Consider the following 27,252-nt stretch of genomic DNA (forward strand, 5'->3'; position numbering starts at 1 on the left):
TCTTCTGGGACAAAGGGTAAAGTAGTCCTTATAAGACAAGGAGACCGGTGTCAGCTGGTATCTTGCCTGTTACCGCCTGTGAAGTAAGGGAAGTCGCGTCTGTTCTGCCCTCTGTGGGTACTTACTTTTGACAGGCAGTAAGGACCACGGACTTTGTTAATGCATTTCCACTGTGGAGCACCCAGATACCCAGAGACTGGGACAGGAGACATGAATTGTTTTTTTCCCTAGAATTCTTGAAATGGATAGGGCATGGCATTCTTGAGGAATCTGCCAGAGATCTGTGGCCAAGATACAAGATAACCCGGATCTGATTGATTTTTTTTTTTTTTTTTTTTTTTTGGTGTGTGGTTGAGGCTTGACCTGATCAGGTGGGCCTAAGGCAGAGGCCATGCTGCAGGAGAAGGGCCTGTAAACCAGTTAATGCTGCTCTTTCATGCAGCGCTGGGACAGCTCGGGGCTGAGCTCCACAGGCGAGGGGCCTGCCTCGAAGCAGACACAACCACTAACAGGAAGGAAGGTGAGGCTGGCTTTAGTGCAGGGAAGGGTAATATTGGGAGGGGGACGCTGATGAAGGAAAGTGGATAGCTGAGGCTTTAAATGGCCTGCATGGGACAGGGGTTTAGGGGAAGTGAAGAGGGCCAATAAAGTCTTGGGGGTAAAGAAGGGAATAAACAGGAGAAAGGAACAAGGAGGTGGGTGCCGGGGTGCAGAATCCACCTGCTCACCACAGCCTGGGCTGAGTATGGGCTCCTCATTTCCACCCCTTGGCCTTCAAGGCACTGCTTGTCCCAGAAAACCACCCTTGTGTACAGAGGTCTTGGGAGGAAGTGGCTGGACTTCATGTAGGCAGACATCTTCTCCAAGTCCTCAAATCAAATTGGGAGATGAAGTCCTTTGGGTTTGGGAAGGCGTCCAAGCACTTGGGCTCAAATATACAGCAGAGGTCAAGGACATCATAGGCAAGGAAATCTACAAAGGTGATCTTGCCTCCAACAAACCATGGCCTCTTCCCCAGGAACTGTGAGAAGAGCTGCATCATTGTAGGAAGTCCCTCCAAGTATTCTGGCTTTAGTTTCTCAGAGTCAGGGCTGTAGCAGACTCTGGCCAGCTGATTGGAGATGTCCATAGCCTGGTTCTCCAAAATGTCCACACGAATCTTCTTCTCTTCTGTCTCCCCACCGTCCCCCATTGTGTACTTCTTAAGTCTGTGTATTCCAGGAGCAGGCGGATGGCGTGGGCCAGCCCGCGGATGTCCCAGTACCCCAGGGTCATGGACTTAGTGCTGGTTGGTGTGGATTTGGCAGACAGGCCTCACCTGGGCTGAACTGCTACCTCCTCTGGGGGTTCCTGTGCATTTGTTTTGTTTTGTTTTGTTTTTTGAGACGGAATCTCGCTCTGTCGCCCAGGCTGGAGTGCAGTGACGGCCAACTGCAACCTCAGCCTCCCGGGTTCAAGCAATTCTTATGCCTCAGCCTCCAGAGTAGCTGGGATTACAGGCGTGTACCACCATGCCTGGTTAATTTTTGTAGTTTTTAGTAGAGATGAGATTTCACCATGTTGGCCAGGCTGGTCTTGAACTGCTGACCTTGAGTGATTCGCCCACCTCAGCTTTCCAAAGTGCTGGGAGGCATGAGCCACCATGCCTAGCCTGGTTGAACTTAAAATATTGACGTCACTGCCTCTTTCTGATTAGAGCAGTGCCCTCCATCAATAAAACATTTATAGTGTGTACCATATACACAGTTATTTTAAACTATATATTGTTATTTTAAAATTATCTGCATTTATTATCATAAATAGAAACTTGGAAGGCATAAAAAAGATGAAATACTTTTTCTAAATTTTATTAAATAACAGTACAAAGCCTTTTGGGTCCAGTCAAATATTGCTAGTTTTAGTGCAGGCAAAGTGATTGCTTTCATTCCCTCCTTCCTCTCTCCTGATGGAAGTCCGTATTGTTGATTCAGATTTTGTTTTTTTTTGTTTTTGAGACGGAGTTTCACTCTTATTACCCAGGCTGGAGTACAATGGCGTGATCTTGGCTCACCGCAACCTCCGCCTCCTGGGTTCAGGCAATTCTCCTGCCTCAGCCTCCTGAGTAGCTGGGATTACAGGCACGCACCACCGTGCCCAGCTAATTTTTTTTGTATTTTTAGTAGAGACGGGGTTTCACCATGTTGACCAGGATGGTCTCGATCTCTTGACCTCGTGATCTGCCCGCCTCGGCCTCCCAAAGTGCTGGGATTACAAGCGTGAGCCACAATTCAGATTTTCTTAGTGTTTACCTAATGTCTTCTGTTTTCTCCCAGGAAATGACATTTTTTTTTTTTATTATTTTTTTAAAATTTCAAATAGAGATGGGGTTTCACCATGTTGGCCAGGATGGTCTTGATCTCTTGACCTCGTGATCCGCCTGCCTCGGCCTCCCAAAGTGCTGGGATTACAGGCGTGAGCCACGATTCAGATTTTCTTAGTGTTTACCTAATGTCTTCTGTTTTCTCCCAGGAAATGACATTGTATTTAGGCTCCTCTGGACGGTAAAGGTTTCTCAGACTTTCCTTGTTTTGATGATCTTGACAGTTTTGAGGAGTTATTGGTCAGGTATTTTGTAGGATGTCCCACTATGGGGCTTTGTCTGATGTTTTTCTCATGGTAATGCCTGAGGTATGTGTTATTAGGAGGAAGACCAAAGAGGTGAGGTGTCCTCCTATTCTATCAAGGGTACGCGCTGTCAACATGACTTAGACCTTGACACCTGGCTGAGGTGGTGGTTGTCAGGTCGTCTAAAGTTAATCTTCCCTCCCCCGTACTGTCACACTGCACCATGTGCAGCCACACTTAAAGGATGGGAGTTATGCTCTCCTGTATCTTATTTTTGTAATCGTGTTTTAGTACTTTGAATTAAAGCAATTAGAAAATCTGGTTCAAAGTTCAGTTTGTCGCAATACTATATTTAATGGCGATCAAAGCTGAAAGAATTATTGATTATGGTGATAATTTCACAGGTGTAGATATGTGTCAAAACGTACCAGACTGGACACTTTCAATATGTGCAGTCAATTATATTTCGATCAAGCTGCTTTTTGTTTTTTGGGTTTGTGTGTGTGTGTGTGTGTGTGTGTGTGTGTGTGTGTGTGTGTGATGGAGTCTCACTCTGTTGCCCATGCTGGAGTGCAGTGATGCGATGTCGGCTCACTGCAGCCTCTGCCTCCCAGGTTCAAGAGGTTCTCCTGCCCCAGCCTCCCACGTAACTGGGACTACAGGCGCCCACCACCACACCCAGCTAATTTTTGGTAGAGACGGGGTTTTGTCTTTTTGGCCAGTCTGGTTTCAAACTCTTAACCTCAAGTGATCCACTCGCCTCAGCCTCCCATTTGGGACTACAGACATGAGGCATACTGCACCTGGCCAGAAAAAATAATATTTGTATTTCATGATCAGAAAAATTGAACACCATGAGAGGAGCTACATTAGAAACATCTGTGCTTTCATCCAAACCTACCGTACTCTAAAGGTTGTTTTTTACTATATCTTCTAAGAGTATTTACTAACAGAAGAATGGATTATAGTATTGCCATATCCTTTTCTGTGTATCATTTCAGCCATTTTTACTGTTGCAAGAAAAAGTGATTCCACCATGGTTTATGGCTTTTTGCCTTTAGCATTTAATGAAGAAATCTCAAGCTGTGCATTTATCATTTCTTTTTTTTTCTTTTTTTTTTTTTGTAGAGATGGGGTTTCACCATGTTGGCCAGGCTGGTCTTGAACTCCTGACCTTGTGATCCACCCATCTCGGCCTCCCAAAGTGCTGGGATTACAGGCATGAGCCACCTCGCCTGGCCCATTTATCATTTCTTAATGAAACTTCGTAAATTACTAAATCGAGTTGCATGACTTTGAGCACTGAAGAGATTGTAATGGCTTGTCTACATGGACTGGACATTTAAATTTTAAGTCTCATTAATCACATTGGCCTCATAATATTAGTTAATACCTCAAGACCACACTTAGAGTGAAGAATACCACTATTAATAGTAATTGTAAATTCATGGTCTTAATAACTTAAACTTTTTGGGGAACGACTTCTTAGATGGTAATTGTTTTCAGCTGAGGACTGAGCTCAGCATGTAAACAAGTGAATCAGTGGACTTTGATTTTAATGAAACCTGTGTATACGCCACGCAGCACCCTGGGTCAGGGAGCGAGCTGAGCCAAAACTACGCATATTAGGTGGAAGGAGGGATGAATTTGGGTGTGCATATGATGTGGATAGGGCAGAGGAAGTCAGAGAAACACAGAGCATCAGACAAGTGGCCCATGGTGAAATATGTTTCCAGAAACACTCTGAAGACACGCTCCCACACTTGACTCACATTTCTGTGCATCTGCATTTACCCAGTTTAGGGATACCCAGTGTCTTTTGAACAGCCCTCCTAGATTGGGAGACTTTCCATCTTTTGAGTCCTGCCTACCTCAGGCAGAAACCAGAACTCCCCTTCTCAGCTTCCTTGCAGGTAGGGCACAGACATGTCACTGAGGACTTAAGGAGATGCACTTGCAAGAGACTTAAGAGGGAACAAAGCAAGGACACAGGCACTGCAGTGATCCCGCTTTCTGGTGGGGTGGAGGTGGGAGTGACCTGCTCCCGGGGCAGCAGCAGCAGCGCTGGTGAGTGGGGCTGGGCTCAGGGATTGAGCTCTAGCGGCACCTCCTTGGGCGGGAGCAGTGGGGGCATCCCTGAAGCCTTGTGGTGTGGCTGGGGCCTCGTTTCTGGCTCTGTTCCTCCCACACATTCTGTGAACCACCTAACAATTTTTAAGTGATTTCCTTTTTTCTCCCTCAAATTAGCTATTCTGTTTTTTGTGAGATGCAAGTTGACAAAAATTCCATTAAGTGCCAATTTACTGAGCTCTAATGGAAAAGTTGTACCTGTTGCCTTCATTTGATAAAGGAGGCAGGTTTAAAAAAAAGTGATATGAGAACAAGAATTCTCAGTGTGAAAAAGAAAATACAGATCCCAACTAGAGTAAGTCAGTACTCCGTGATCCTAAATTAGAATTGGGAGTATCAACATGAACAGGATAGGTGTTTTATCTCTTTCCAAAAGTCCTGGCTTTGACTACCAAAAGCCCCAGAAACAAAGACTAGGTAGAAATGAGCGTCCCCGTGGAAGATCATTTTTCATAAAAAGATGTTAGGATGTCTTCAAGAAATGGCTGATTGCATGTGTGGACAGGAAATGCACAAGGTAAATCTGCAACGTCATACCAGAAAGCAAACAAAAAGATCAAAGATGACAAGAATTGTGTCAAAAGGACTCAGCTGACTTAAAGAAGGTCCCAATGGCCAAACAGGGGACACTTTGAACATCAATAAGAATAAAAACAGCAATGAACCCAGATATATCAAATCTCTTTTGAGTCCAAGAGTTCATAATAATACAAAAGCAAGCAAACAAACACCAACTGGTGCCTTTGGAAGATGTTAAAGAATTAACTATTTTACACCAGCTAAATAAAGGGAGAAGGATGGTGAGGCGGGTAGATGACCTGAGGTCAGGAGCTTGTGTCCAGCCTGGCCTACATGATGAAATCCTGTCTTTACTACAAAATACAAAACAATTAGCCAGTCATGGTGGCATGGGCCTGTAGTCTCAGCCACTTGGGAGGTTGAGGCAGGAGAATCACTTGAACCCGGGAAGCAGAGGTTGCAGTGAGCCAAGATCATGCCATTGCACTCCAGCCTGGGCGACAGAGCGACTGAAAACAAACAAATGAAAGAACAAACAAATAAATAATTAAATAGAGGCTCAAGCATTTATCCTTCCTTTCCTATGCAAACCTTACCACCGGGTAACCAAACAGATGATGAGAAATTTCACTTTCTAGAAGTATTTCAGAAAGTGAATAAGCAAGGGATGAAAAATTGAAATCTTGCTGTTCCCATTTCCTCATGAATTTAGAATGCAAGCACAGAGCTCACGATGTGAGACAATCAGACATGTCACGTGTTGAAGAACACACCTCCCACTGTGAAGTATCTTCCCTCCCAAAAAAGCAAACCTTTATCTGCTTGTGCCTCTAGATATGACAGTTTGCAGGGAATACAAAGGACAAGGAACCCATGACATAGACTCCACTACGAGAACACAATCGGCAAAATCCTAACTGCAGGAAAGTCTCCAGAACAAATGATCTAGTTTTTTCAGTAAATAAACTGTAAAGAGGGGTGAAAAAGATGAAGTGGGAACCTATAGATTTAAAGTGACCAGCTGGGTGTGGTGGCTCATCCTGTAATCCCAGCACTTTGGGAGGCTGAGGCGGGTGGATCATCTGAGGTCAGGAGTTTGAGACCAGTCTGGCCAACATGGCGAAACTTGTCTCTACTAAAAATACAAAAATTAGCCAGGTGTGGTGGCATGCACCTGTAATCCCAGCTACTCGGAAGGCAGAGGCAGGAGAATTGCTTGAACCCAGGAGGCAAAGATCACAGTGAGCTGAGATCGTGCCATTGCACTTCAGCCTGGGTGACAGAGCCAAATTCTGTCTTAAAATAAAATAAAATAAAATAAAATAAAATAAAATAAAAACAAGGTGACTCACGCCTGCAATCCCAGTACTTTGGGAAGCCAAGGCAGGTGGATCACAAGGTCGGGAGTTTGGTACCAGCCTGGCCAGCATGGCAAAACCCTGTCTCTACTAAAAACACAAAGAATTAGCTGGGTGTGGTGGCGTGCATTTGTAGTCCCAGCTACTTGGGAGGCTGAGGCAGGAGAATCACTTGAACCCAGGAGGCGGAGGTTGCAGTGAGCCAAGATCGCACCACTGCACTCCAGTCTGGGCAACAGAGTGAGACTCCATCAAAAAAAAGAGACAGAAAAGAAAAGAAAAAGAAGAAGCACTTTAAGTGACTGAGGTGAGAGGAGGATTGCTTGAGCCCAGGAGTTCAAGACCAGCCTGGGCCACAGGACGAGATCCTTTACCACTGGCGGGGGAAATCTTTCTATGCAAGATGGCCGAAAAACAAACAAACAAAAAGTTGGCTTGGCATGGTGACTCACGCCTGTGGTTCCAGTAACTCTGGAGGCTGAAGTGGGAGCACTGCTTGAGCCTGAGAGGTTGAGGCTGCAGTGAGCCCGTGATTGTGTCACTGTACTCCAGCCTGGGCAACAGAGAGAGACCATTTCAAAAACCAAACCAAACAAAAAACCAAGGAAGTAAACCACCATCCATGTCGGTAGAGTGGTCATTCTTACTAGGGGGAGGAGGGATTGTTTTGGGGACAGGCACATAGAGGGCTTGGCGTGGGGATTGGCAATGTTCTATCTCCTCTCACATCTGGTCTTCTAAGGAGTTGCCTTATAATAATCCAGTAAGCTGGATATTTGTTTTATGCTGTTTTCTATATTTGCACCACATTTAACAATAAAAAATTTGTGACAACAGAAAACCAGAAAACATTTACTTACATTTTTCCTTATTCATGTAGTCTTTGAATAATTTAACAAAGACTGATTGAGTGTGTGCTGGGGATGCTAGCTGACACTGGTCCTTGCCTTCAGGAGCTTTGTGCCTGGAGAGGGGACCTTTCTCTGCCATCACAAGGCCTGGAGTGGAGCAGGGAAGGAGAACTTGCAGGGCTGTGTGTCGCCCAGGGAAAAGACGATGGTGCTGTGGAATAGGGACACAGCAGGAGGGAAGAGGAGAATCAGACAGACTCTAAACATTTTTGAAGATAGAACCGACTCATTGTTGATTTATTTGTGTTTGTTGTTTGTGGGTGGGTGGGATAAGGAGAGAAAAGAAGTCAGTGATGTCTTCTGGAACTGTTTGACTAAATGGATGATGAAGCTCTTTGCTAAGATGGCTAGATCCAGAGTACCATAAACAAACAGGCGTTCCTGGCACTCAAACCTGCTATGCTGCTATAAAAGGAGGGCTCATCTTGTCCCCCACATCCCCAGAACATCATCTTTTGTTTAAGGATGGGGTCTCACTTATGTTGCCCAGGCTGGAATACAGTGGCCATTCACAGGTGTGATCATAGCTCACTGCAGTCTAGAACTCCAGGTCTCAGAGATCTTCCTGCCTTGGCCTCCTGAGTAGCAGGGACCACAGGTGCACATCACCAAGCCTGGCCTCCTAGAGCATAATCTTTTATCTCATAGAGCTGAATGGGTGTCTTGCCCACAGAAGTGCTCGGTGTTGTCATTTGAATGCTATACATATGCAATGCATCAGCTGCAAATCCAGATGAAGAGGAAGCCACGCAGAGGCCAAGACCCTCCCCTAGGACTACTGTACCACACCAGCTCATTGAAGTGCGGGAGCCAGGAGGAAGTGTAGCCATTAACTATTGCATCAAACCCATTTGGTTTAATCCTCATTAAATTATGATATGCTGGCCGGGCATGGTGGCTCATGCCTGTAATCTTAGCACTTTGGGAGGCCAGGATGGGTGGATTACCTGAGGTTAGGAGTTCAAGACCAGCCTAGCCAACATGGAGAAACCCCATTTCTACTAAAAATACAAAAATTAGCTGGGTATGGTGGCGGGCACCTGTAATCCGTACTTGAAAGGCTGAGGCAGGAGAATCACTTGAATGTGGGAGGTGGAGGTTGCAGTGAACTGAGATTGCACTATTACACTCCAGCCTGGGCAACAACAGGGAGACTCTATTGAAAGGAAAGAAAGAGAGAGAGAGAGAAAGAAAGAGAGAGAGAGAGAAAGCAAAAGAAAGAAAGAAAAAAGAGAAAGAAAGAAGGAAGGAAGAAAGGAAGGGAGAAAGAAAGAAATTATGGTATGCTTTTGTTCCTGAATTCAGTGAAGAGACTCAGCAGCAGACAGCCTGAGCAAGGGCGTACTCGACAGACACCGATCAGCTCCATGGGCTGTCCTCGCTCTCGACAGACACCGATCAGCTCCATGGGCTGTCCTCGCTCTCGACAGACACCGATCAGCTCCATGGGCTGTCCTCGCTCTCGACAGACACCGATCAGCTCCATGGGCTGTCCTCGCTCTCGACAGACACCGATCAGCTCCATGGGCTGTCCTCGCTCTCGACAGACACCGATCAGCTCCATGGGCTGTCCTCGCTCTCGACAGACACCGATCAGCTCCATGGACTGTCCTCGCTCACTCTGTCTCCAAATAGCATTTTCAGCACTCTTACGTGTATCAGGAAAATCAAAGTACACTATACCATAAGCCCTAATTTATGGAAAAGATTAATTATTAACTTCTGAGGAAAGTTAATAATATCAACTTTGCTATTTTAGCTGAATTTGGGTCTCACCAAGGGGAGGGGGGCAGGTCAGTGAGGATGGGGTGGGAAGGACCGTGCAGGAAAAGGCAGCATGGTCTCGAGGATACTAAACATCTGGCATTTAGAAAGTGCATTTTCCCCACGAAGCGAATTTGACAGGGAAGCATGAGGGCTGCGCCAGCACAAAAGCAGAAGCGGTCCCAGGTGTCGAATCCACATAAACCTTGTTGTTCCAGCGGCTTTAAGTACATTCATGGATGCCAGCTCCATAACCGGTTCATGCGGCTTTATTCTGTTCTATTCTCAACCTCTCCCACACCTTTTGCTGTTCGCACTTTTCTTCCTTATTGAAGGAGTGTGAGTTGTCTGCAGGCTTGGCACGAGCTGCTGGGGCTGGGTTTGGCCCTGGTGTCCCCGTCCTGGGTGGCAGCAGAGCACTGTCTGTTTCACACTTGGGCTGGGTCTACCTGACATGGCTCCCATGTTGTCACCAGCTTCAGCCAATGTCTTTTAGCCTGCGGGCAGGTCCTTATTTGCATACCCTCTAAGTGGCCCCCGCCCCAAGGACATGGGGGCTTGTTGGATATACCCTTGAGGGGCCCCAGGTACACAGATGTGGCTTTCCCAGCCGGCAGTCCTGGAACCAGGAAGAGGATGGCCCCCTGGAGAGAGGAGAGATGACAGATTTGTGGTGCTGGGGCTGGGAAAGGGCCAGTGAGGGGTGGTGGGGAAGGCACAGTGGGTGGTGAAGGATGGGTAATCTGGTCATGAGTCATTCTTTCTATAGCAGAGAAATGACACTGGCCTCAGGCCAAGATCTGCACTTGAGTTGGATTTACTCCTGGCGAGTGTGAGAATCTGGTCCTATTCTTGAGGCTGTCTGCTCTTGGGTTCCTTCATTTACCATTTAGGAACAAAAGCACTGACATTTCATAATTTTGGGGGATTAAACCAAATGGGATTAATGTGATAACATACGGTTACAGTGCTTCCTCCATCCCAGAAGTGCACATAGGGTGCATCCAGCAAAGTACCCCAGTGCAGTCATCCTAGGGGAAGGGTCTTATCCTGCATCACTTTCTCTTTAACTGCATTTGCAGTCAATGCATAGTATTCATACGTCATCCGAATCATGCTGAGTGCACAGCTCTACGAGATAACAGATGATGCCCTAGGAAGTGGGGAGATGACGTGAGTCACTGCGTTTACGGCAGCACAGCAGGTTTGTGTGCCAGGAGTACCGTCTCACTGATGTCACATCGGATCTGGCTTGCTTTCCATCACTCACACTAGTTGAAGAATGCTGTGCCATTGGTAATCCAAAAGAAAAATTATTTATATATATATATATATATTTTTTTTTGTGTGTGGTATAAGCAGGATATTTAGACATATCTTTTTTTTTTTAGAGATGGAGTCTCGATCTGTCTCCCAGGCTGGAGTGTAATGGCACAATCTCGGCTCACTGTAACCTCCGCTTCCCAGGTTCAAGCAATTCTTCTGCCTCAGCTTCTCAAGTAGCTGGACTATAGGGGTGCACCACCACGCCCAGCTAAGTTTTGTATTTTTTAGTAGAGATGGGGTTTCACCATATGTTGGCCAGGCTGGTCTTGAACTCCTGACATCAGATGATCTGTGCACCTTGGCCTCCCAAAGTGCTGGGATTACAGACGTGAGCCACTGTGCCCAGCCTTTTTAAAAAATATTTTCTGTTTAGCATTGGAATGCTTTATGTGATGGAAGGTGGCAGATTCATTCTTCTTTCAATTAAATTGACCCAATGTATTGTGCTAGTCATTATGCTAGGCTCTGAGGGTGCAAAGGCAGATAAGACACAGACAGAAAATGCAATGAAACGGTGCTGCGTTCCACGAGAGAGACACAGAGCGAGTTCTGGTTGAGAGGGAAGGAAACTCCTGGGGAGGAGGTAGCATATCAGTCAGGACGCTTGAGGTTTGCAGCAATATCAAACAACTCAACTCTAGGTGGCTTAACGTCCCGAAAGCTGACTGACTCTTCATTCATGCTACATATCCAGTGTGTGTCACTGCAGTCACTTAGGGTTACAGGTCACAGAGGTCTAATCTCAGAAGAGAGCAGGGAATTGTGCAGTGCCTCCTTATGCCGCTATGTACAAGTGGTGTGTCCCCTTATTGGACATTTTTTTTGGCTACCGCTAGCCATACTGCCATACCTAACTTCAAAGAAGAGAGAGTAACACCCTGGCCTGTGCCCAGAGACAGATGGCTAGAAACACTCAATGAACACCACCAAAAAACCCCATCAGCCACTTTGACCCAATATGCAGAGGTGACTGTGAAGGAGAAGGGCTTCCAGGACATGAGAAGTTTTAGGAAAGGGGCCAAGGTCAGAAACGCTGGCCAGAGGGAGGGGATCCAATCAGGAATGCTGGGAGGCACCGCGCTAAGGTAGGACAGTGGGGAGTGTGAAGCCAGCCTGAGGAGGTTGGATTTGATTGGAGATACGGAAAGTCAGAAAGGAGCTGTGGTTTCAGATTTACCTGACTGCTTTGTGTAGGAGAGATCAGAGTGGGGCAGCCCAGAGGCAGGAGATTTTTCTTACACAAAGCCAGGCAAAGGTCCCTGAGGACTTGAACAGGGGTCTTCTGAATGCGCAGGAAAGAAAGGAGTATACCTATCAGCTGAGTCTTGACCAGATTTGGAACTAACTGGATGTGAGATGTAAGCAGGGTGAAGAATCAAAGGTGATTCCAGAATTTGAGCCTGGGAGAATAATGCCGTTAGGATGAGAGAAAACAGTGGAAGATAGGGAAGTCAGGGAAGGAAGCTGGGGCTTGTTGATCTCAAAGCGGGGATTTTTATTTTATTCACTCCTGTTTCCTTGTACCCAGGACCGTGCTAGCGCATAGTATGTGCTGGTAGTGTTCATTGGCTATGGAATACAGAACAGAAATGGAGGCGTCCCCAGGTAGAACTGGCACTCCTTGGCGGTGTCTGTGCTGGGAGGGAGGTTTTCTTATCTGAAGCCATAAGATGAGGCGTGCTGCCAAGAGAAAAAGCTTAAAGCAGAAAGGGATGAAACTGAAGGGAGAACTTTGGGAATCACGACATTTAGGGCTAGAAAGTAGGACCTGAATCCAGGGAAAGGGGGCATCTGAGGAAGTATCAGATGCTGCAAGTGGGCTGGGGCGGTTCTGGTTTCTCTTTAGTTTTGCGGGGTTCATAAATGCGATTTAGTCCTGTAGCAAGGTGAGCAAGGTGAAGGGGAGAGACCAGAGGAGCATGAAGGAGGAGGGAAAAATGGTTGGCATCCAGGAGGCGGATGAAGGGCTGCCCTCCGGGGGCGGCCCCTGCGAGGGCCGGAGGGGTGGGTAAACGCTGTCGTGGTGGTGGTGACGGCCCTTGCGACCACAACCCGAGTGAGGCTCCCTCACGTTCAGGCCCTGCGCGGAGGGGAGGATCCTCCCCCAGGGCCGGCGTGGGCGGGCCGGTGAGCCGGGCAGGTGCTCAGGCGAGTGCGGCGGGAGGGGCGGGCCGAAGCCACACCCTGAAACTACCTGCGCCGGCCGGGTCGGAGTCTGAGAGCCGGAGCAGGAGCAGGAGCGAGAGGGAGCGGAAGAGAGAGCGCGCGCCAGAGACAGGGCACCGAGGCCGGTCGAGCGCGCTGGGCCCGCCCGGAACCCCGCCGCCTGCGCCTCGCGCCCCACGCCCAGCATCCCGCGCCCCGCGCCCCGCGCCCCGCGGGCCATGGGAGCCGGCCGCCGGCAGGGACCACGCCTCTGAGACCCACGATCGGCCTCGGGGACCATGAGGAGCGATCGGGCCCACAAGGGCGGAGGGGGCCCGAAAGACTTCGGTGCCGGACTCAAGTACAGCTCGCGGCACGAGGTGAGTGCGGGCGGGGGACCCGGTGCTCGGTGAAGCTCCGCGCGCCTGACCCTGCAGCGCGGCGCCGGGCTCGGCCAGCTCCCCTGGAGTGCCCGTCGGTGGCCGGGCGCTGGGCGCACAGGTGGAATTTCCTGTTCGGCGGGTGCCGGGCCGTGGGCGGGCGGGGCTGGCCGGACCTTTGGTACCCGACAGGCTGTGCCCCGCCAGCGGGGAGGCAGGAAGACCCTGGGCCTGCCTGCGCCCTCGGTCCTTCCTCTCGCGCTGTTAGCGCACATCTGGAAGAAACCTGGGGCTCGGCGTGGGGTTATTTGGGCGGAAGTGAAGTTCCAGTGGAGTTTGGAGTCTCAGTCATCCGTGGCCTCTGCAGAAAGTTTCTTTTCTCTTTCTCCTTCCCGGTCAAAAGGCACCTTAGGACCTTGCAGAGGACAACTGGGAGGCCAGGGCTTTGGCTGCCGTAGGCGCTGGAGCTAAGAACTCCAGAGCTGGGCTTGCCTGGGCTTCGCGAGAGGGAATGAGCCCTTTGGGAAGGCGGCTCTCTGGGAAGAGTTGTGGGAACACATACACGTCTCTAGGCTTTTGCAAGGTACAGAAACAGGAAACTCTTTGGCAGAAAGAACAATGAAAGACCTATTGAAAGATCTCAAAAAGACTATATGTTCCTGTATGGAGTTGGGAATGGGTCGCTAGTCACTTCATTGAGGACCCACTTAGATGGTAGTGCCCGGGCGGGACCAGCAGCCAGGTCTCTACCCTCTCTGTCCAGCGCAGATCCCCAGGTTTCCCGGAAGGCCAGAGCATACCAGGTCAGGGCGGCGCTGAGAGGCAGGGACTGTTGGCAGAGAGTTTTGCTCCTCTGCAAATGATGGCCTCCCTGTCCTGCCAACCCTCACTTTCTCCCCTCCTCCCGGGTGCCCCTGGGTTCCATAACCTCCGCCGTTGCTCCCAAATCAAGCCTGATTTTGGTGCTTTCTGAGATCAATTCCTTTTCTCCAAGCAGCATCACGACTCAGGGAGCTGGCAGAAAATCAGACGCTAGGGCTTTGGAGGCTGCCTGCACCACAGACAGGACCTGGGGCTGGCCTCTGTTGTTTTCTCCACTTTTCACCCTCAACAAGGAAGGAAGCTTCCAGTGCATTTGGAAGCTTGGGCCCTTGCCCTGGCTGTGTCTGTGCCCTGCCGTGAGGCAGATTCATCTTCTTGTCCTTGCTCTAATTGCTATATTTGTGGGTCCTTCCTAATTGCCTATTTGGGGCTCTAGACTCCTGCCTCCTCAACAGAGAGCCTGCTGTTTGGAATTTGTTATTTCAGGGCAGTCCCACGCCCCCACCCTAAGTTTGTTCTTTACTTCCCTTTCTGAGACTCTCCTGCCCACACCGGGAAAGCAGGGTCTTCCTGGTCGTGCATCCCAGCCTCTTCTCTGAGCCATTTCGCCTCCCGACAGCGGCCAGGCTGGGGTTCACCCTTCACTCTGCCCCAGGGTCGCACATTGAACAGACTTCTTCTGTCACCAGCAAACCCTGGCTTTTCATTTCCTCCTCTGTGAAGCTCCTTTGCTCTCTGCGCCCTCGGGCTGTTCCTTCCTGCTCTGCTTCTGTGATTTTCCTTCTCATGGCTTGCTCTTTGTCTTTTCTCCCGCCAGGCTTTACCGAGCTCATTCGGTACCTTGTCCTGGGCCAGGCATGGCTGAAGGGCAGGCTCTCGGAGACTAGTAAGATGTGGTTGTTTCCTTTAAAGAACATCCAGTCTGGAGAGCGTAGCTGAGAGACGAGTGCCAAAGTTATCTGCGAGGTGGAGTATCCAGAGGAAAGTGACCATAGCTCATTTCCATGTCTTACAGATTCCTCCCACCCCGGGCCTCACCAGAAATCTCAGTCCCTGGAATCACCTTGTAGTGTGTGTTTGCAGCTGGGATCTCCATCCCTGGCCCAGAGGTGTGGCTGCTGCCCCTGGGTTTGCTGTCTGGGTCAGCAGAGCCTGGCCCACAAGGGTGCTGTTGTTCCTGGGTTCCTTGTCCCCAGCTGCATCCATCCCTGCACCCTTGTTTGGTGGTACTTGTATCTGACTGTCCCCTTCCCAAGGCTGATGGCGTGACCCCCGCCCCACCCCTACTGTTCCCATCAAGTGTTCTCCATGGCCTCCAGAGCCCTGATGCACATTACTACATCTGGGGATGGAGTGAGCCCAGCCTGCCAGCAAGCGGGGACACAGATGCCACTCCTTATGGCTATTAAAGAGAACCAGGAAGCCTGCCTCCCTGAGGGTCTTGATTCCTGTTGAATATTTGATGGTGACTACGAAGCTGCCTTGGTATCCACTGGTTCCTTCTGAGGTCATGATTGCCCTAGTAAGACTCAGAATCCCTTAGGCATCAGAGACCAGGGTTGGAAAATTGGATGTTGTGTGGTCAAAATCAGAAGTCTGGGGGCTAGGCTGTACAACTCTGCCTATTCAGAGAGTCATCTGCTTATTAATTGGTCAACCATTCAGGCATTCATTCACATAACAAATATCTGCTAGGTAATCCACTGACTGAGCCTGTGCCAGGTGCTGGGAACTAGCACTGAAGAAGATCCTGGACTCGCAGCCCCTGCCCTTGGGGCCACCGAGGGTACTGTGGGATACGGGGAACTAAATTCTGACTCATGAGTACTAGCTTCTCGATAAGCCCTGGGTGAGCACTTGGCATCTCTCTAAGCCAGGCTGGAAGGGCCAGGTTGGCAAATTGGGGCTGCAGGCACCTGTGATGTGGGGCAGGAGGTAACATGCGGCTGAGACCCGGGGCCACCTTGTCTAGCCACGTGATCTCAGAGATGTTACCCAATATCTCTAAGCCTTGGTTTCTGTGGCTGTAAAATGGGAATGACATAAATGTTCCATGTTTGTTGAAAGGATTAAGAAGGATACTTTACATGAAAGCCCTTTGTAAGTTGCAGTGTGGTGTTCAAATGATGCAGCTTGAGTTTTCGAGTTGAAAGGGACTTGAGACAGGCAGGAAGGTCATATAGTATCAGTAGGAGACGCATGTCGAGAGGCTGAGAACCCAGGTTGTCAGTGGGGCTCTAACCTTGCAGAGGAGCCTTCCTGCCCTGCCAAACACAGGGAAATGCCCCAAGGATTCAAGGAACCACTTGCCAGCAACAGAGACCTCTTCCTAAGGCCTTCTGGTTTTCATTCCCCCCAGCCCCGCCCTTAACCTAGCTTCTAGGAGAAAGATCTTTCTATGAAAAGAAAATGTGTGCCAGCTGTATATCCCTTTCTCCCTTTCATCCCCTGCCCCTCCCACCTTAGAAAATTAAAGTTCTATTTTGTTTCATTTTTTAGAGATGGGGGTCTCGCTACGTTGCCCACACTAGACTCGAACTCTTGGGCTTAGGCGATCGATCCTCCTTGTCTCAGCCTTCTAAGTAGTTGATGTTACAGATGTGGCCACTGTGCCTGCATAAAACTTCAGAGAACTGCCTTCTTTGTTCTCTAGAGCATGTGCTGGGCAGGTGTGTGCAGGGGGTGAGGGAGAGGGTCAGGAAGGCAGAAAGCAGCAGGAAGCTAGGATTATCCTGTAGGTGCGGCCCCAGCTGCTGGAGTAGACAGGAAGTCTGCCTTCTCTGCCTTCTCTGGGGGCTTTCTGGACCCTTCCCTCTGCCTTGGCCCTGGGAACACCTGGAAATTCCTCGTTTAGGAGTTGGGAAAACTGAGGAAGAGAAGATGCCCCTAGCTCGATGGCTGCCTTCACCTGCTCTCAGTGGAAATGGTCAGAGGGTGGATCTGCTCAGAGCTGGCTTGTTGGCCTGATGCCACGTTGTCACAGGCTGCAGCAGGACAACCAGTCACAGCTCTCTTCTGCTACCTGGCCCTTACTCTGCTTCCTGGGAACCAGCCTACCTACTGCTGCGGCCAGTGGCCTCTGTCCCTCGAACACTTCAGTCCTGGAGTTCCCTGATGTCTGTTCCTTCTCAGGTCTGTGGTTCTGCCCAGACTGGTGGCTCATGTCTCTCTTAAGAGAGAAGTTGTCTTTGGAAGAGGAAGGGAAATGTGACAGAGCCCCCAGGAGCCGGGTTCTCAAGATGGTGTTGCTTCTGATATTGTGCAATGATTACTAGAGTGTCTAGGATACTAATCATCATTAGCATTTATTGAGCATGGCTGGCTCTTTGTCTTTTTTCCTGCTAAGCTTCATTGAACTAACTCTGTACCTAGTCCTGGGTCAGGCATGGCTGAAGGGAAGGCTGATGTGATCTTACTGGTCTTTGAGACCAAGTATTACTCCTCTCAGAGATACGTGCTATTATTATTCCTTTTTTTTTTTTAGACAGGGTCTCCCTCTGTCACCAAGGCTGGAGTGCAGTGGTGCAATCATGGCTTACTGCCACCTTAATCTCCTGGGCTCAAGCAGTTCTCCCACCTCAGCTTCCTGAGTAGCTGGGGCTGCAGTTGGGCACCACCGTGCCTGGCTAATTTTTGTATTTTTTGTAGAGGCAGGGTCTTGCTATGTTGCCCAAGCTGGGCTTGAACTCCTGGGCTCAAGTGATCTGCCTGCCTCAGCCTCCCAAAGTGCTGGGACTACAGGTGTGAGCCACCACACCCAGCCGTATTATTATTACCTTTTTAGAGGTGAGGACAATGGAGCACAGAGAGGCTAAGTAACTTGGCTGAGGTCACAGAGCAAAATAGTGCTGGAATCCGGATTGGAGCCCAGGTAGTCTGGCCCTGCTGTATCCTATGTGGACTGCGACATGCGGGACGGGGCTGTCAGCCCACAGGACTCAGGAGGGGATGGCATACTAAAGGTTGAGAATTCATCTGATTTGGGTAAGAAACTGGATTTCTCTTCTCAGGATGTTTCTGAGATGCCTGGGACTAAATTATAGAAGCCATTTGGTAGGATGGGAATAGAAACTTCTGGAATTCTCAGAGGTCTTAGCCTGGCCTGGTTGGCAGTGGTGAGAAGTGTGTTTGGCGTTTGCTCATAGCTCTTGGGCATTAGTTGCCCTTTTTGTTTTGTTAAGAACCTTTCCAGAAGCAGCTCCCTGCTAAAAATTCTGTCTCAGATGCTCCTATTATCAGAATTTGCCTATTTGGCCTGGGCTTTGCAATATTTTGGGATTTTTTTTCCCTTGAATCCTGGGACAGTCGGCTAACTGATCAGAATCTTGGATCTTTTGACTCTTTTTGGCCCACGTTGGTGATGTGGAGGTGGTGGTGAGGATGATGACGGCAGTGGTGATGGTGAAATGGTGAAGAAGAATGTGATAACAGTTATTTCTACCTTTCACTAAATATCTACATTTCAGTTCATGACCTCACTTTATCCTCACAACAGCCATGTGGGGAGGCCGGGCTGGTGGCTCACACCTGTAATCCCAGCACTTTGGAAGGCTGAGGTGGGTCAATCACGAGGTCAAGAGTTCAAGACGAGCTTTGCCAACATGGCGAAACCCTGTCTCTACTAAAAACACAAAAAATTAGCCGGGAGTGGTGGCGGGTGCCTGTTGTCCCAGCTACCTGAGAGGCTGAGGCAAGAGAATTGCTTGAACCTGGGAAGGGGACGTTGCAGTGAGCTGAGATGATGCCATTGCACTCCAGCCTAGGTGACAGAGCAAGACTGCGTCTCAAAAACAAAACAAAACAAAACAAAACCAGCTATGTGGGAGAAAGAATGCCCAGCTCACAGATGAGAATACCGAGGCTCAAAGGGTTTGTGTAAAGGCAGTAAGAAGTAGAGCAAGAACGCAAACTTAGATCTGCACAACTTCAAAGCCTGTGAGCTCATCACGATGCCATTATAAAACTGTATTCCAGAGATGGTTGGTGATGGTTATGTATCCCCAGAAAATGGTTAGAACATGTTATTCACCAGAGAGCTGTGAGCACATAAAAAGGAAGTGGCGATTGCCTGGCGCCAGTGCTGGTGTGCTACAAACATCACAGAAAACAAACTTGTCTGGTTTCCCCTTTTGATGCGGTTTCTTAGCTGGTGGACCAGGAGCACAGCTGGAGATGTAATTTCAATGTCACTTTGTGTATTATACATATGATTAAAAATTATGGTGGAAGTTTTAAAATGAAAAACGATTCACCCACTCATGCCCACAAATCATTTTTCACGCCTCTTTCCCTTCCTTACTGTGTGTGGTTCAGCGTGTCGAGTTGGTGGTTGTGCACATATCCCTTGTATCGTGGGCAAGGTGTTTTATTGGCTCCTGTCTGCTGGGCCCCAAGCCTTGGGTGCTGGAGGATGGAAGGTCTGGTGGGCTTGTGTCTGATTGAATGGCTGTGCCTAGGTGGGGACTGTTCCTGAGTCCACATCACTTTGGGTGGTGACCTCAGGCTGCCCCTCACTCCTTCCTGGGTTCTGTGCCATTTGTTATTTAGTAACAGCTCAGATGAGGACCTGGGGCATTTGTCTATCAGCTCCTTAGATGACACCAGCTGGGAGGGAAAGGCCGATACCTTGTATGACTTGATTATGAGTCAGAGCATCTGTACAGCCTGCCTGATAGGCTGCACTGAGCAGAATGTATCCATCTGGGTCAGGAGTCAGTGCTGTGCTCATCGCACCTCCTCCCTCAAACATGGAGCAGAAACCATGAGATCCGGAGTCCTGAGCTGACGGCGAGCCCAGGAGAGACCAGGCATGGAAGTGTGACTGCCCAAAGTTGAAGTGTGCTTTCTTCCCCTCCTGTTTTTATTTGGTTATACGTTTAAAAATTATCATCAAAAGGGTTAATATGTACATATTTAAAGAAAACTTGGGCCTGGCATGGTGGCTTACGTCTGTAATCTTAGCACTTTGGGAGGCCCAGGCGGGTGGATCATGAGGTCAGAAGATCGAGACCATCCTGGCCAACAAAGTGAAGCCCCAGCCGTCTCTACTAAAATACAAGAAATTAGCCAGGTGTGATGATGTGCACCTGTAGTCCTAGCTACTTGGGAGGCTGAGGCAGGGGAATCTTTGAAGTCGGGAGTTGGAGATTGCAGTGAGCCGAGATCACACCACTGCACTCCAGCCTGGGTGACAGAGTAAGGCTCTGTAAAAAAAAAAAAAAAAAATTCTCATCACAACATTTAGGAAGGTTTTTTTTGGTCACACAATATAGAAATGTACAATGTAAAATGTGAAATTCCTCTAAAATTTCCTCTCCCAGGTTTTAGAACCTCTGTAAATGGTTTGGTTGAGATTCTCCCACAAGTCTTACATGCGTGTTCTGCTGTTTGTGTGCACGTCTATTCTCCGCCAAATGGAGTAGTCACTAATTTCACTCTGCAGTAAAGCCATGATTGTGATTAATGAACTTATCAAACATTCATTAGATATCATACCTCATGATTGCGTTGTGGAGCAAGACAAACTTCCTTCCCTCCCCTGTCACAGGAGGCTGGAAGGGAAGGTATTGGGGAGGGATCTCCCAGAGTTACTCCAAGGAAACGCCTGAGCTGAGTTTGAAGGGCTAAAGTGACTATTTTTTTCTTTCTGAGATACGGCCTTGCTCTGTCGCTGAGGTTGGAGTGCAGTGGCGCAATCTCGGCTCACCGCAACCTCCACCTCCTGCGTTCAAGCAATTCTCCTGCCTCAGCCTCCCAAGTAACTGGAATTACAGGTGCGTGCCACCGCATGCGGCTAATTTTTGTATTTTTGGTAGAGACGGGGCTTCACCATATTGGCCAGGCTGGTCTTGAATTCCTGGCCTCAAGTGATCTACCTGCCTTGGCCTCCCAAAGTGCTGGGATTGCAGGCATGAGCCACTGCGCCCAGACTATTTTTTTCTTTTCTTTTTTTTTTGAGGTGGAGTTTCACTGTCGTTGCCCAGACAGGATTACAGGCATGTGCCACTATGCCTGGCTAATTTTTGTAGTTTTAGTGGAGACAGGGTTTCTCCACATTGGTCAGGCTGGTCTCGAACTCCCGACCTCAGGTGATCTGCCTGCCTCGGCCTGCCTGTCTGTTGTTGCCCAGACAGGGTGCAATGGTGCGATCTCGGCTCACCCAAACCTCCACCTCCCAGGTTCAAGCAATTCTCCTGCCTCAGCCTCCTGAGTAGATGGGATTACAGGCGTGAGCCCCCATGCTCGGTCCTATTTTTTTCATTTAATGTTCTATCTTAGATAGCTTTGCCACCTTATTATCTACTTTTTGAAAAAACGTTTTTGATTGCCTCATGAGCTTTCATCAAGGGAATATATCATTCTTTCCTTCTTCTTTATAATTGTTTTATTGTTTGGGTGTGTTACTTGAATGCATTATTGGACAATTAATGGAAAAAGAGCAAACAGAATGAGGGAGGTGATTAGCAAGCAGCCCCTGTGGAGGCCATGCTGTTTAGACCTCTTGTGGGTTATGCTGGTGAATTCTGGAAACAGTGTCTTCAAGGGAATATGGCTAAGGGTGAGATTGAATCAGATGGCCAGAGGTTTAGAAAACATTTTGTTTGAATAATCAGAGGAGTTGAGGATGTTTAGCCAGAGGAGGTGCAGACTCAGAGAGCCACTAGCAGCAGCGTAGACCTTCCACTGGAGTGTCTCCTTAACTGGAGAAGCTAGACCGCTTCTGTTGCAGTGCTAATTAGCGCAGCAGTGATTGCGGTGCCGATCACGCTTGGTGGAAGGAAGAGCTTCCTAATACTGGTACTAAGGAAAATGCTATTTCCTCCAAAAGAATTGTCCCGGCAGGATAAGAGGTGGGTGACGTGCCCTCTAGAATCTGTCCCAGCTCTGAGAATCCAGTTCCAAGGGTAGACCCAGCAGTTCTCCTCTCACTTGTATCCTATTCCTTGTATCCAGGAGAGAGTCTGGTTCTAATAGAGGACACAGACCTCCCAGTGCCCTCCCCTGGGGGCCCGTTTGCATAGTTGGTCCTTTTCCCAAAACAGGTGCTCAGATTTGTGGCCGTGGAAGGGTGTTTCAGAACCTAGCCAGGCTGCAGGCGGGTTTGGGTCTTTCCTGCTAGCTTCTGCAGATCCCTGGGTTCTCCAAGGCAGGCTTGGGTCTTTCCTGCTAGCTTCTGCAGATCCCTGGGTTCCCCAAGGCAGAAACAGACAGTGACACCTCCATGCCATGGAATGCGACTCAGCCATGACAAGGAACAAGCTGATGGATGCAACAACTTAATGACCTCCAGGGAATGCTGTGCAGTTAAAATAAAGCCAACAGTTCCATACACACTGTATTATTTATTTATATAACATAATTTTTGAAGTGACACCATGTTAGCAGCAGAGACAGATTGGTGATTGTGGTGCTGAAGGAGTGGGGAACAGGAGGGAGGTGGCTGTGGTTACAGAAGCCACAGGGCATCCTCTTGTGGGAGCTGTTCAAATTTGACTGTGATGCTGGAGAGGAGCCTCTGCTAGTGATGACATACATAGAACTTAATACTCACATTCGTAGCAGTGAAATGGGAAATCTGAATAAGATCTGCGGATGATACCGCAGCTGTGGTATCATGGTGTAGTTTTATGAGGTGTGACTATTGGGGGAAACTGGGCCAGCTGTACAAGTTGGTACAACAATCTCAACAATCTCAGTGTAATTTCCTACAACCGCATGGGAACCTACAAGTATCTCAATAAAAACATCAGTAATAAAAGGCACACTAGCTCGTGAAATCAGAATGTGGATTTGGTAAAAAGTCAGGAAAATGAATGAAAAGAAGTTACGAGGCACTGGCTGCACCTCTTGTTTCTCTTGTTGGGTTTTGGGGGATCTGCCTGGTTGTGCTGCTGCAGGCAGATCTGGTGACTTGTGGCGGGAGGAAGGTGGGGTGGCTGGGCTGGGAAGTGGGTCTTTGACACATAAGGAGAGGGCTGGTGTAAACAGTGGGATTAGAGAGTCAGGGATGCAATTCTCTGGCTAGAATTAGCAAAAGAGGTTATGTCCTGATGTGTGTGTTTTGGGGGCGACACACTGAACTGAGGCCCAGGAAAGGAGGCGATTGGGCAGAGTCCAATCGTAAATGGGGTCTGAGGACAGTGGGTGGCCAGGCCAGGGCTGACTCCAGAGAGCTTGGGGGACTGCCAGCAGATCCCTGAGGTGTGGACCGAGTATTTTCTCCCCTTCTTGGTTGAAGGCACTTGGCACCTGGTGGATTATTCCAGCCTGCCCTGGGGAGGCCGCCTAAGTCTGCTTATGGAGAGAGAAGACCTTCCATCAATCCATCAATTAATCAATCAAGTGCTACCTCTGGGCAAGGCCGAGGGTGGAGGGGGAGGGAGAAAGGCAGTAGGAAGAGGAAACCGGGGCACCATGACCACCCAGGACTGCCAGGTCCACCCAGCATGGTGCAGGCTGGGGAGGAGGTGAGGCCCCTGGGAGAAAGTAGTGTGACTTGGTGTGGTCCAGGGAGGATTCCTGGCGAGGCTCAGCTTTGGCCTGTGTGCTCGAGGGCAGGCAGGGTTCTGTAGGCGGTAGGGGAGACCAGCCATCCTGAGCAGACAGATGGGACTGCCTAGGAACCTCTTGGTTCCTAATAGGCTTGGGGGACCTCCTGACTAGACCCGAGGTCCGAGTTGGGGGAGCCAGTGCCCCTAGACCAACGTTGAAGGATGACAACCCATATACAGGGATGGAGACAGCAGGGGTCTGTCTCTTGGGCCCAAGAAGTGAGCTTTGTAGTAGATAGAGTTTTGCAGAGTGTTCCTTTTTTTCTTTTGAAATCAACACTGTATTTATTGATTTAGACTACTTTATTGAGGTATGATTGCTATACAAAAAGCCGTACCTATTTAATGTGTACAACCTGATGAGTGGACGTATGGTGACACCAGGGACACCATCACCATAAGTTAGGCTGTAAAAATATCCATCACCTTCCAAAGTTGCCTCCCGCCCTCTTTATCTATTATTCTATTTATCTATAATAATAATTATTTTGTGGCAAGAACACTGAAGACAAGACCTCTTATTGAATGTACAGACTAACTGTACATTTTGTTTATCCATTCATTCGCTAAGTTTGTTTCCACATCTTGGCTTCTGTGAACAGTGCTGCAGTGAGTATGGGATGCAGCTATCCCTTCAGGGTCCTGGTTTCAATTCCTTCCTTTGGATGAATACTCGGAAGTGGGCTTGCTGGGTCAGCAGAGCATGACCTCTCTGGGCTTCAGTGGGCTTTCCTGCAATATTGGCGGGGAGGTGGGGGGTCTCGTGAGTGGTGCAAGGTCAGAGATAACGAGGTGCCTGCACGTTTGTATCTTTCCACAAGGTCAGGCTTTTATTGATGCAATTTCAATCATAAAAGCCACGAACCACATGGAGCTCTCAAAGAGGCAATTCTCCTTAGTACTTCCTGCTCACACGGAGTCAGAGCCTTGGGCACACGGGCTGAAGCTGTGCCACAGGCAGTCAACACTGCAAACCATACATAATAATATACTTAATCAGTATATAAATGTATAGATTAAACATTCCACATCAGAGTAACATTTATCATCAAGAGAAAGGGGTTAGGAAAAAGGGCTAATGAACTAGTTCAGGGAGAGCCGGGAAGACAAAAAGAACCTCATGCTCTAGCCTGGGCAGTCTGTCTGTTTCATGGGAAAGAGTTTCTGATGTCGGCAGAGGCTTCCCTGGCAGATACTAGGTGCTTATCATGAATGACAGCAAGGTAGTGTCAATTAAGACAGCCATTTCAGGCTGCTGAAGTCCTGCTCTTTTCTCTTGTTTTATTTTTCTTTTCTTTTGTTCGGCTTTTTTTTTTTTTTTTTTGAGACAGGGTCTTGCTCTGTTGCCCAAGCTGGAGTGCAGTGGCATGATCACAGCTTACTGCAGCCTCGACATCCCAGGCTCAAGTGATCTTCCCATCGTAGCCTACTGAGTAGCTGTGCCACCATGCTGAACTAATTAAAAAATAAAATTTCATAGAGATGGGGTCTCACTGCATTGCCCAGGCTATCCTCCCACCTCAGCCTCCCAAAATGTTGGGATTCCAGGCGTGAGCCACTGTGCCCGGCTGTCCTCTTTTTATGGCCACAGAGTCCTCTACTGAGGACTGACAGTGGAGGAGTATGCTTGTGTATATCCTTGTCTGGTTGGATGCTGTGTTTATTTATCTGCAGGACGTCTTGTCCCTGCTGACAAAGCGAAACGTAAGATGATGTCTTTCTCTAAGATGGAGTTACTTATGTCAAGGGTGCTCTGTGCAAGCCTCACACATCTGCAATGGGACCCTGTAGGGGGGCAAAGAACTGGCTTCAGGCAGGACTGCCTGACACAAGTCTCTTCTTTCCTTTCTGGGGAGCTGGTGCAGGGGAGGATGTAGGGTAATCAGGTGAGTGGTCAGGGCTGAGAGCCTGAGCTGTTGGGGTAAATACTTTTCTTGGTGCCTCAGTTTTCCCCTCTTAAAAGTGGGTTAATAACCCCTTATGACCTTCCAAATAGAACATAATTAGCTAATTCCTGCTAATGACTACCTACTGTATCTCTTTGATTTTAATTTCTCCACCCACTGTTCACCCATCTGCCCAAAGCCAGGCGGCCCCATTCCTCCCTTTGGTCTCGTGGACCAGCTGGAGTTCAGATTCAAACTTCAAAACAAAATGAAAGCTGGACACGGTGGCTCATGCTTGTAATCCCAGCACTTTGGGAGGCCGAGGCGAGCGGATCACCTGAGATCAGGAGTTTGAGACCAGCCTGGCCAACATGGCAAAATCCCGTCTCTTCTAAAAATACAAAAATTAGCCGGGTGTGGTGATGGGCACCTGTAATCCCAGCTACTCGGGAGGCTGAGGCAGGAGAATTGTTTGAACCCAGAGGCGGAGCTTGCGGTGAGCTGAGTTGGTGCCACTGCACTCCAGACCGGGCAACAGAGTGAGGTTTGGTCTCAAAAAAAAAAAAAAAAAAACCCACCCAAAATGAAAGACCTTAACAGCACAAGTCTACTATGTGGGCCTCAAAGACCAGTGGGGAGTGGCCTGGCAGGTCTTCCCAGGAGCCCAGGAGCCAATCCTTGGCTGGCCTACATCCACCCACCTTTGCCACTCTGCCCCAACCCACGCTCCAGAGGGGCTCTGCTGCTGTCCCGCTTCCCTGAAGCCCCTCTGTCCACTGAGGATGCAGAGACTGGCCTCTGGGAGAGAGAAGAAGGCCAACCAGGGTGCCCCTACCCACTCATGCCCATGGGTGATTTACCCCACAAGGCCAGAGAGTGCTGGCCAGGTTACAGCATGCTCTGGGCCTCAGCTTACACATCAAGTTTCTGGTAATTTTCAAAAACATTTTTTAAAACAATGAAAACCTTGTTTCAAATATATATTTTTGCAAGGCCTCAAAATAATGGAATAATTGGCTTGAAGCAGGAGCAGGGCACAGAGGGTCTCTGGATCATTCCTTAAGACAAGTTAGGGATTCAAAACCACAGACAGACGCAGGGCAGCAGGAGGAGGGAGACTACAGCCCCAGGAGCTGCTCTGCTGCCTCTGAGGGCTCCCAAGGGATTGTGAGGGAGGCGGCGGCCACAGCAAACACACTCATTATTTTTGACATCTTTGTGCCATGTAGGTATTTTCAATAAATATCACCTCTAATTCTTAGAGCAACTAGGCTTCATTTTCAGATGAAAAAAGGGTTAAGAGGCTTTATCAAAAACCCAGATAGCTGAAAGTGTGGCAGAGCTGAATTTTGAGCCCAAATCTATCTGACTCCAAAGCTAGTGTTGCCCCCCACCCACACCAGGCCCTTCGCTGCTTCTCCTGGGGGTGGGGTGTGTGGGTGCGGGGTGGCAGTTATGACCAACTCCCTGTATAGAGCCACCCTTGACGTAAGTAACTCCATCTTAGAAAAAGACTTCATCTTACATTTCATAGGGCACTTTGCCGACAAGAACAAGGTGTTTGCTTGATAAATTTAAAGACTGCATCCTTCCAGACGAGCACACTCCTCCACTGTCAGTCCTCACCAGAGGACTCTGTGGCCATAAAAAGAGCAGGACTTTGGCTGCTCGCCCTCTGTTGTCACTGGAGATGAGCACCCAACATCCACTGCCAAAGGCTCTGCCCACATTACAGACTCTTCCCTGAAAGACTGATGAACCGTCCAGCCCAGCCCAGCCCAGACTTTGTTAGTCTTCATGGCTGTCTGTGGACTGGTTCATTAACCCCTTTTCCTAACCCCTGTCTCTTGATATGT

At 48.9% G+C, this 27,252-nt stretch overlaps 1 protein-coding gene and 1 pseudogene across 1 annotated transcript in view; one reads left to right on the forward strand and one right to left on the reverse strand.

Annotated features, from left to right (window-relative positions):
* Positions 1-841: 841 nt before the first annotated feature.
* LOC105734223 (glutathione S-transferase Mu 1-like) lies at positions 842-1,275 on the reverse strand (annotated as a pseudogene).
* Positions 1,276-13,029: 11,754 nt separating this feature from the next.
* Positions 13,030-27,252, forward strand: part of ST14 (ST14 transmembrane serine protease matriptase) — a 46,144-nt gene continuing 31,921 nt past the window's right edge. The window contains exon 1 of the mRNA XM_012476985.2: positions 13,030-13,137. Within this exon, the coding sequence (XP_012332408.2) occupies positions 13,057-13,137 (81 nt within the window). The 5' untranslated portion in view covers positions 13,030-13,056. The remainder of the gene's footprint in view (positions 13,138-27,252) is intronic.

Source organism: Aotus nancymaae, unplaced genomic scaffold, assembly GCF_030222135.1.
Source record: "Aotus nancymaae isolate 86718 unplaced genomic scaffold, 86718_ANA_hifiasm-v0.15.2.pri h1tg000012l, whole genome shotgun sequence".
Classification (NCBI taxonomy): domain Eukaryota; kingdom Metazoa; phylum Chordata; class Mammalia; order Primates; family Aotidae; genus Aotus; species Aotus nancymaae.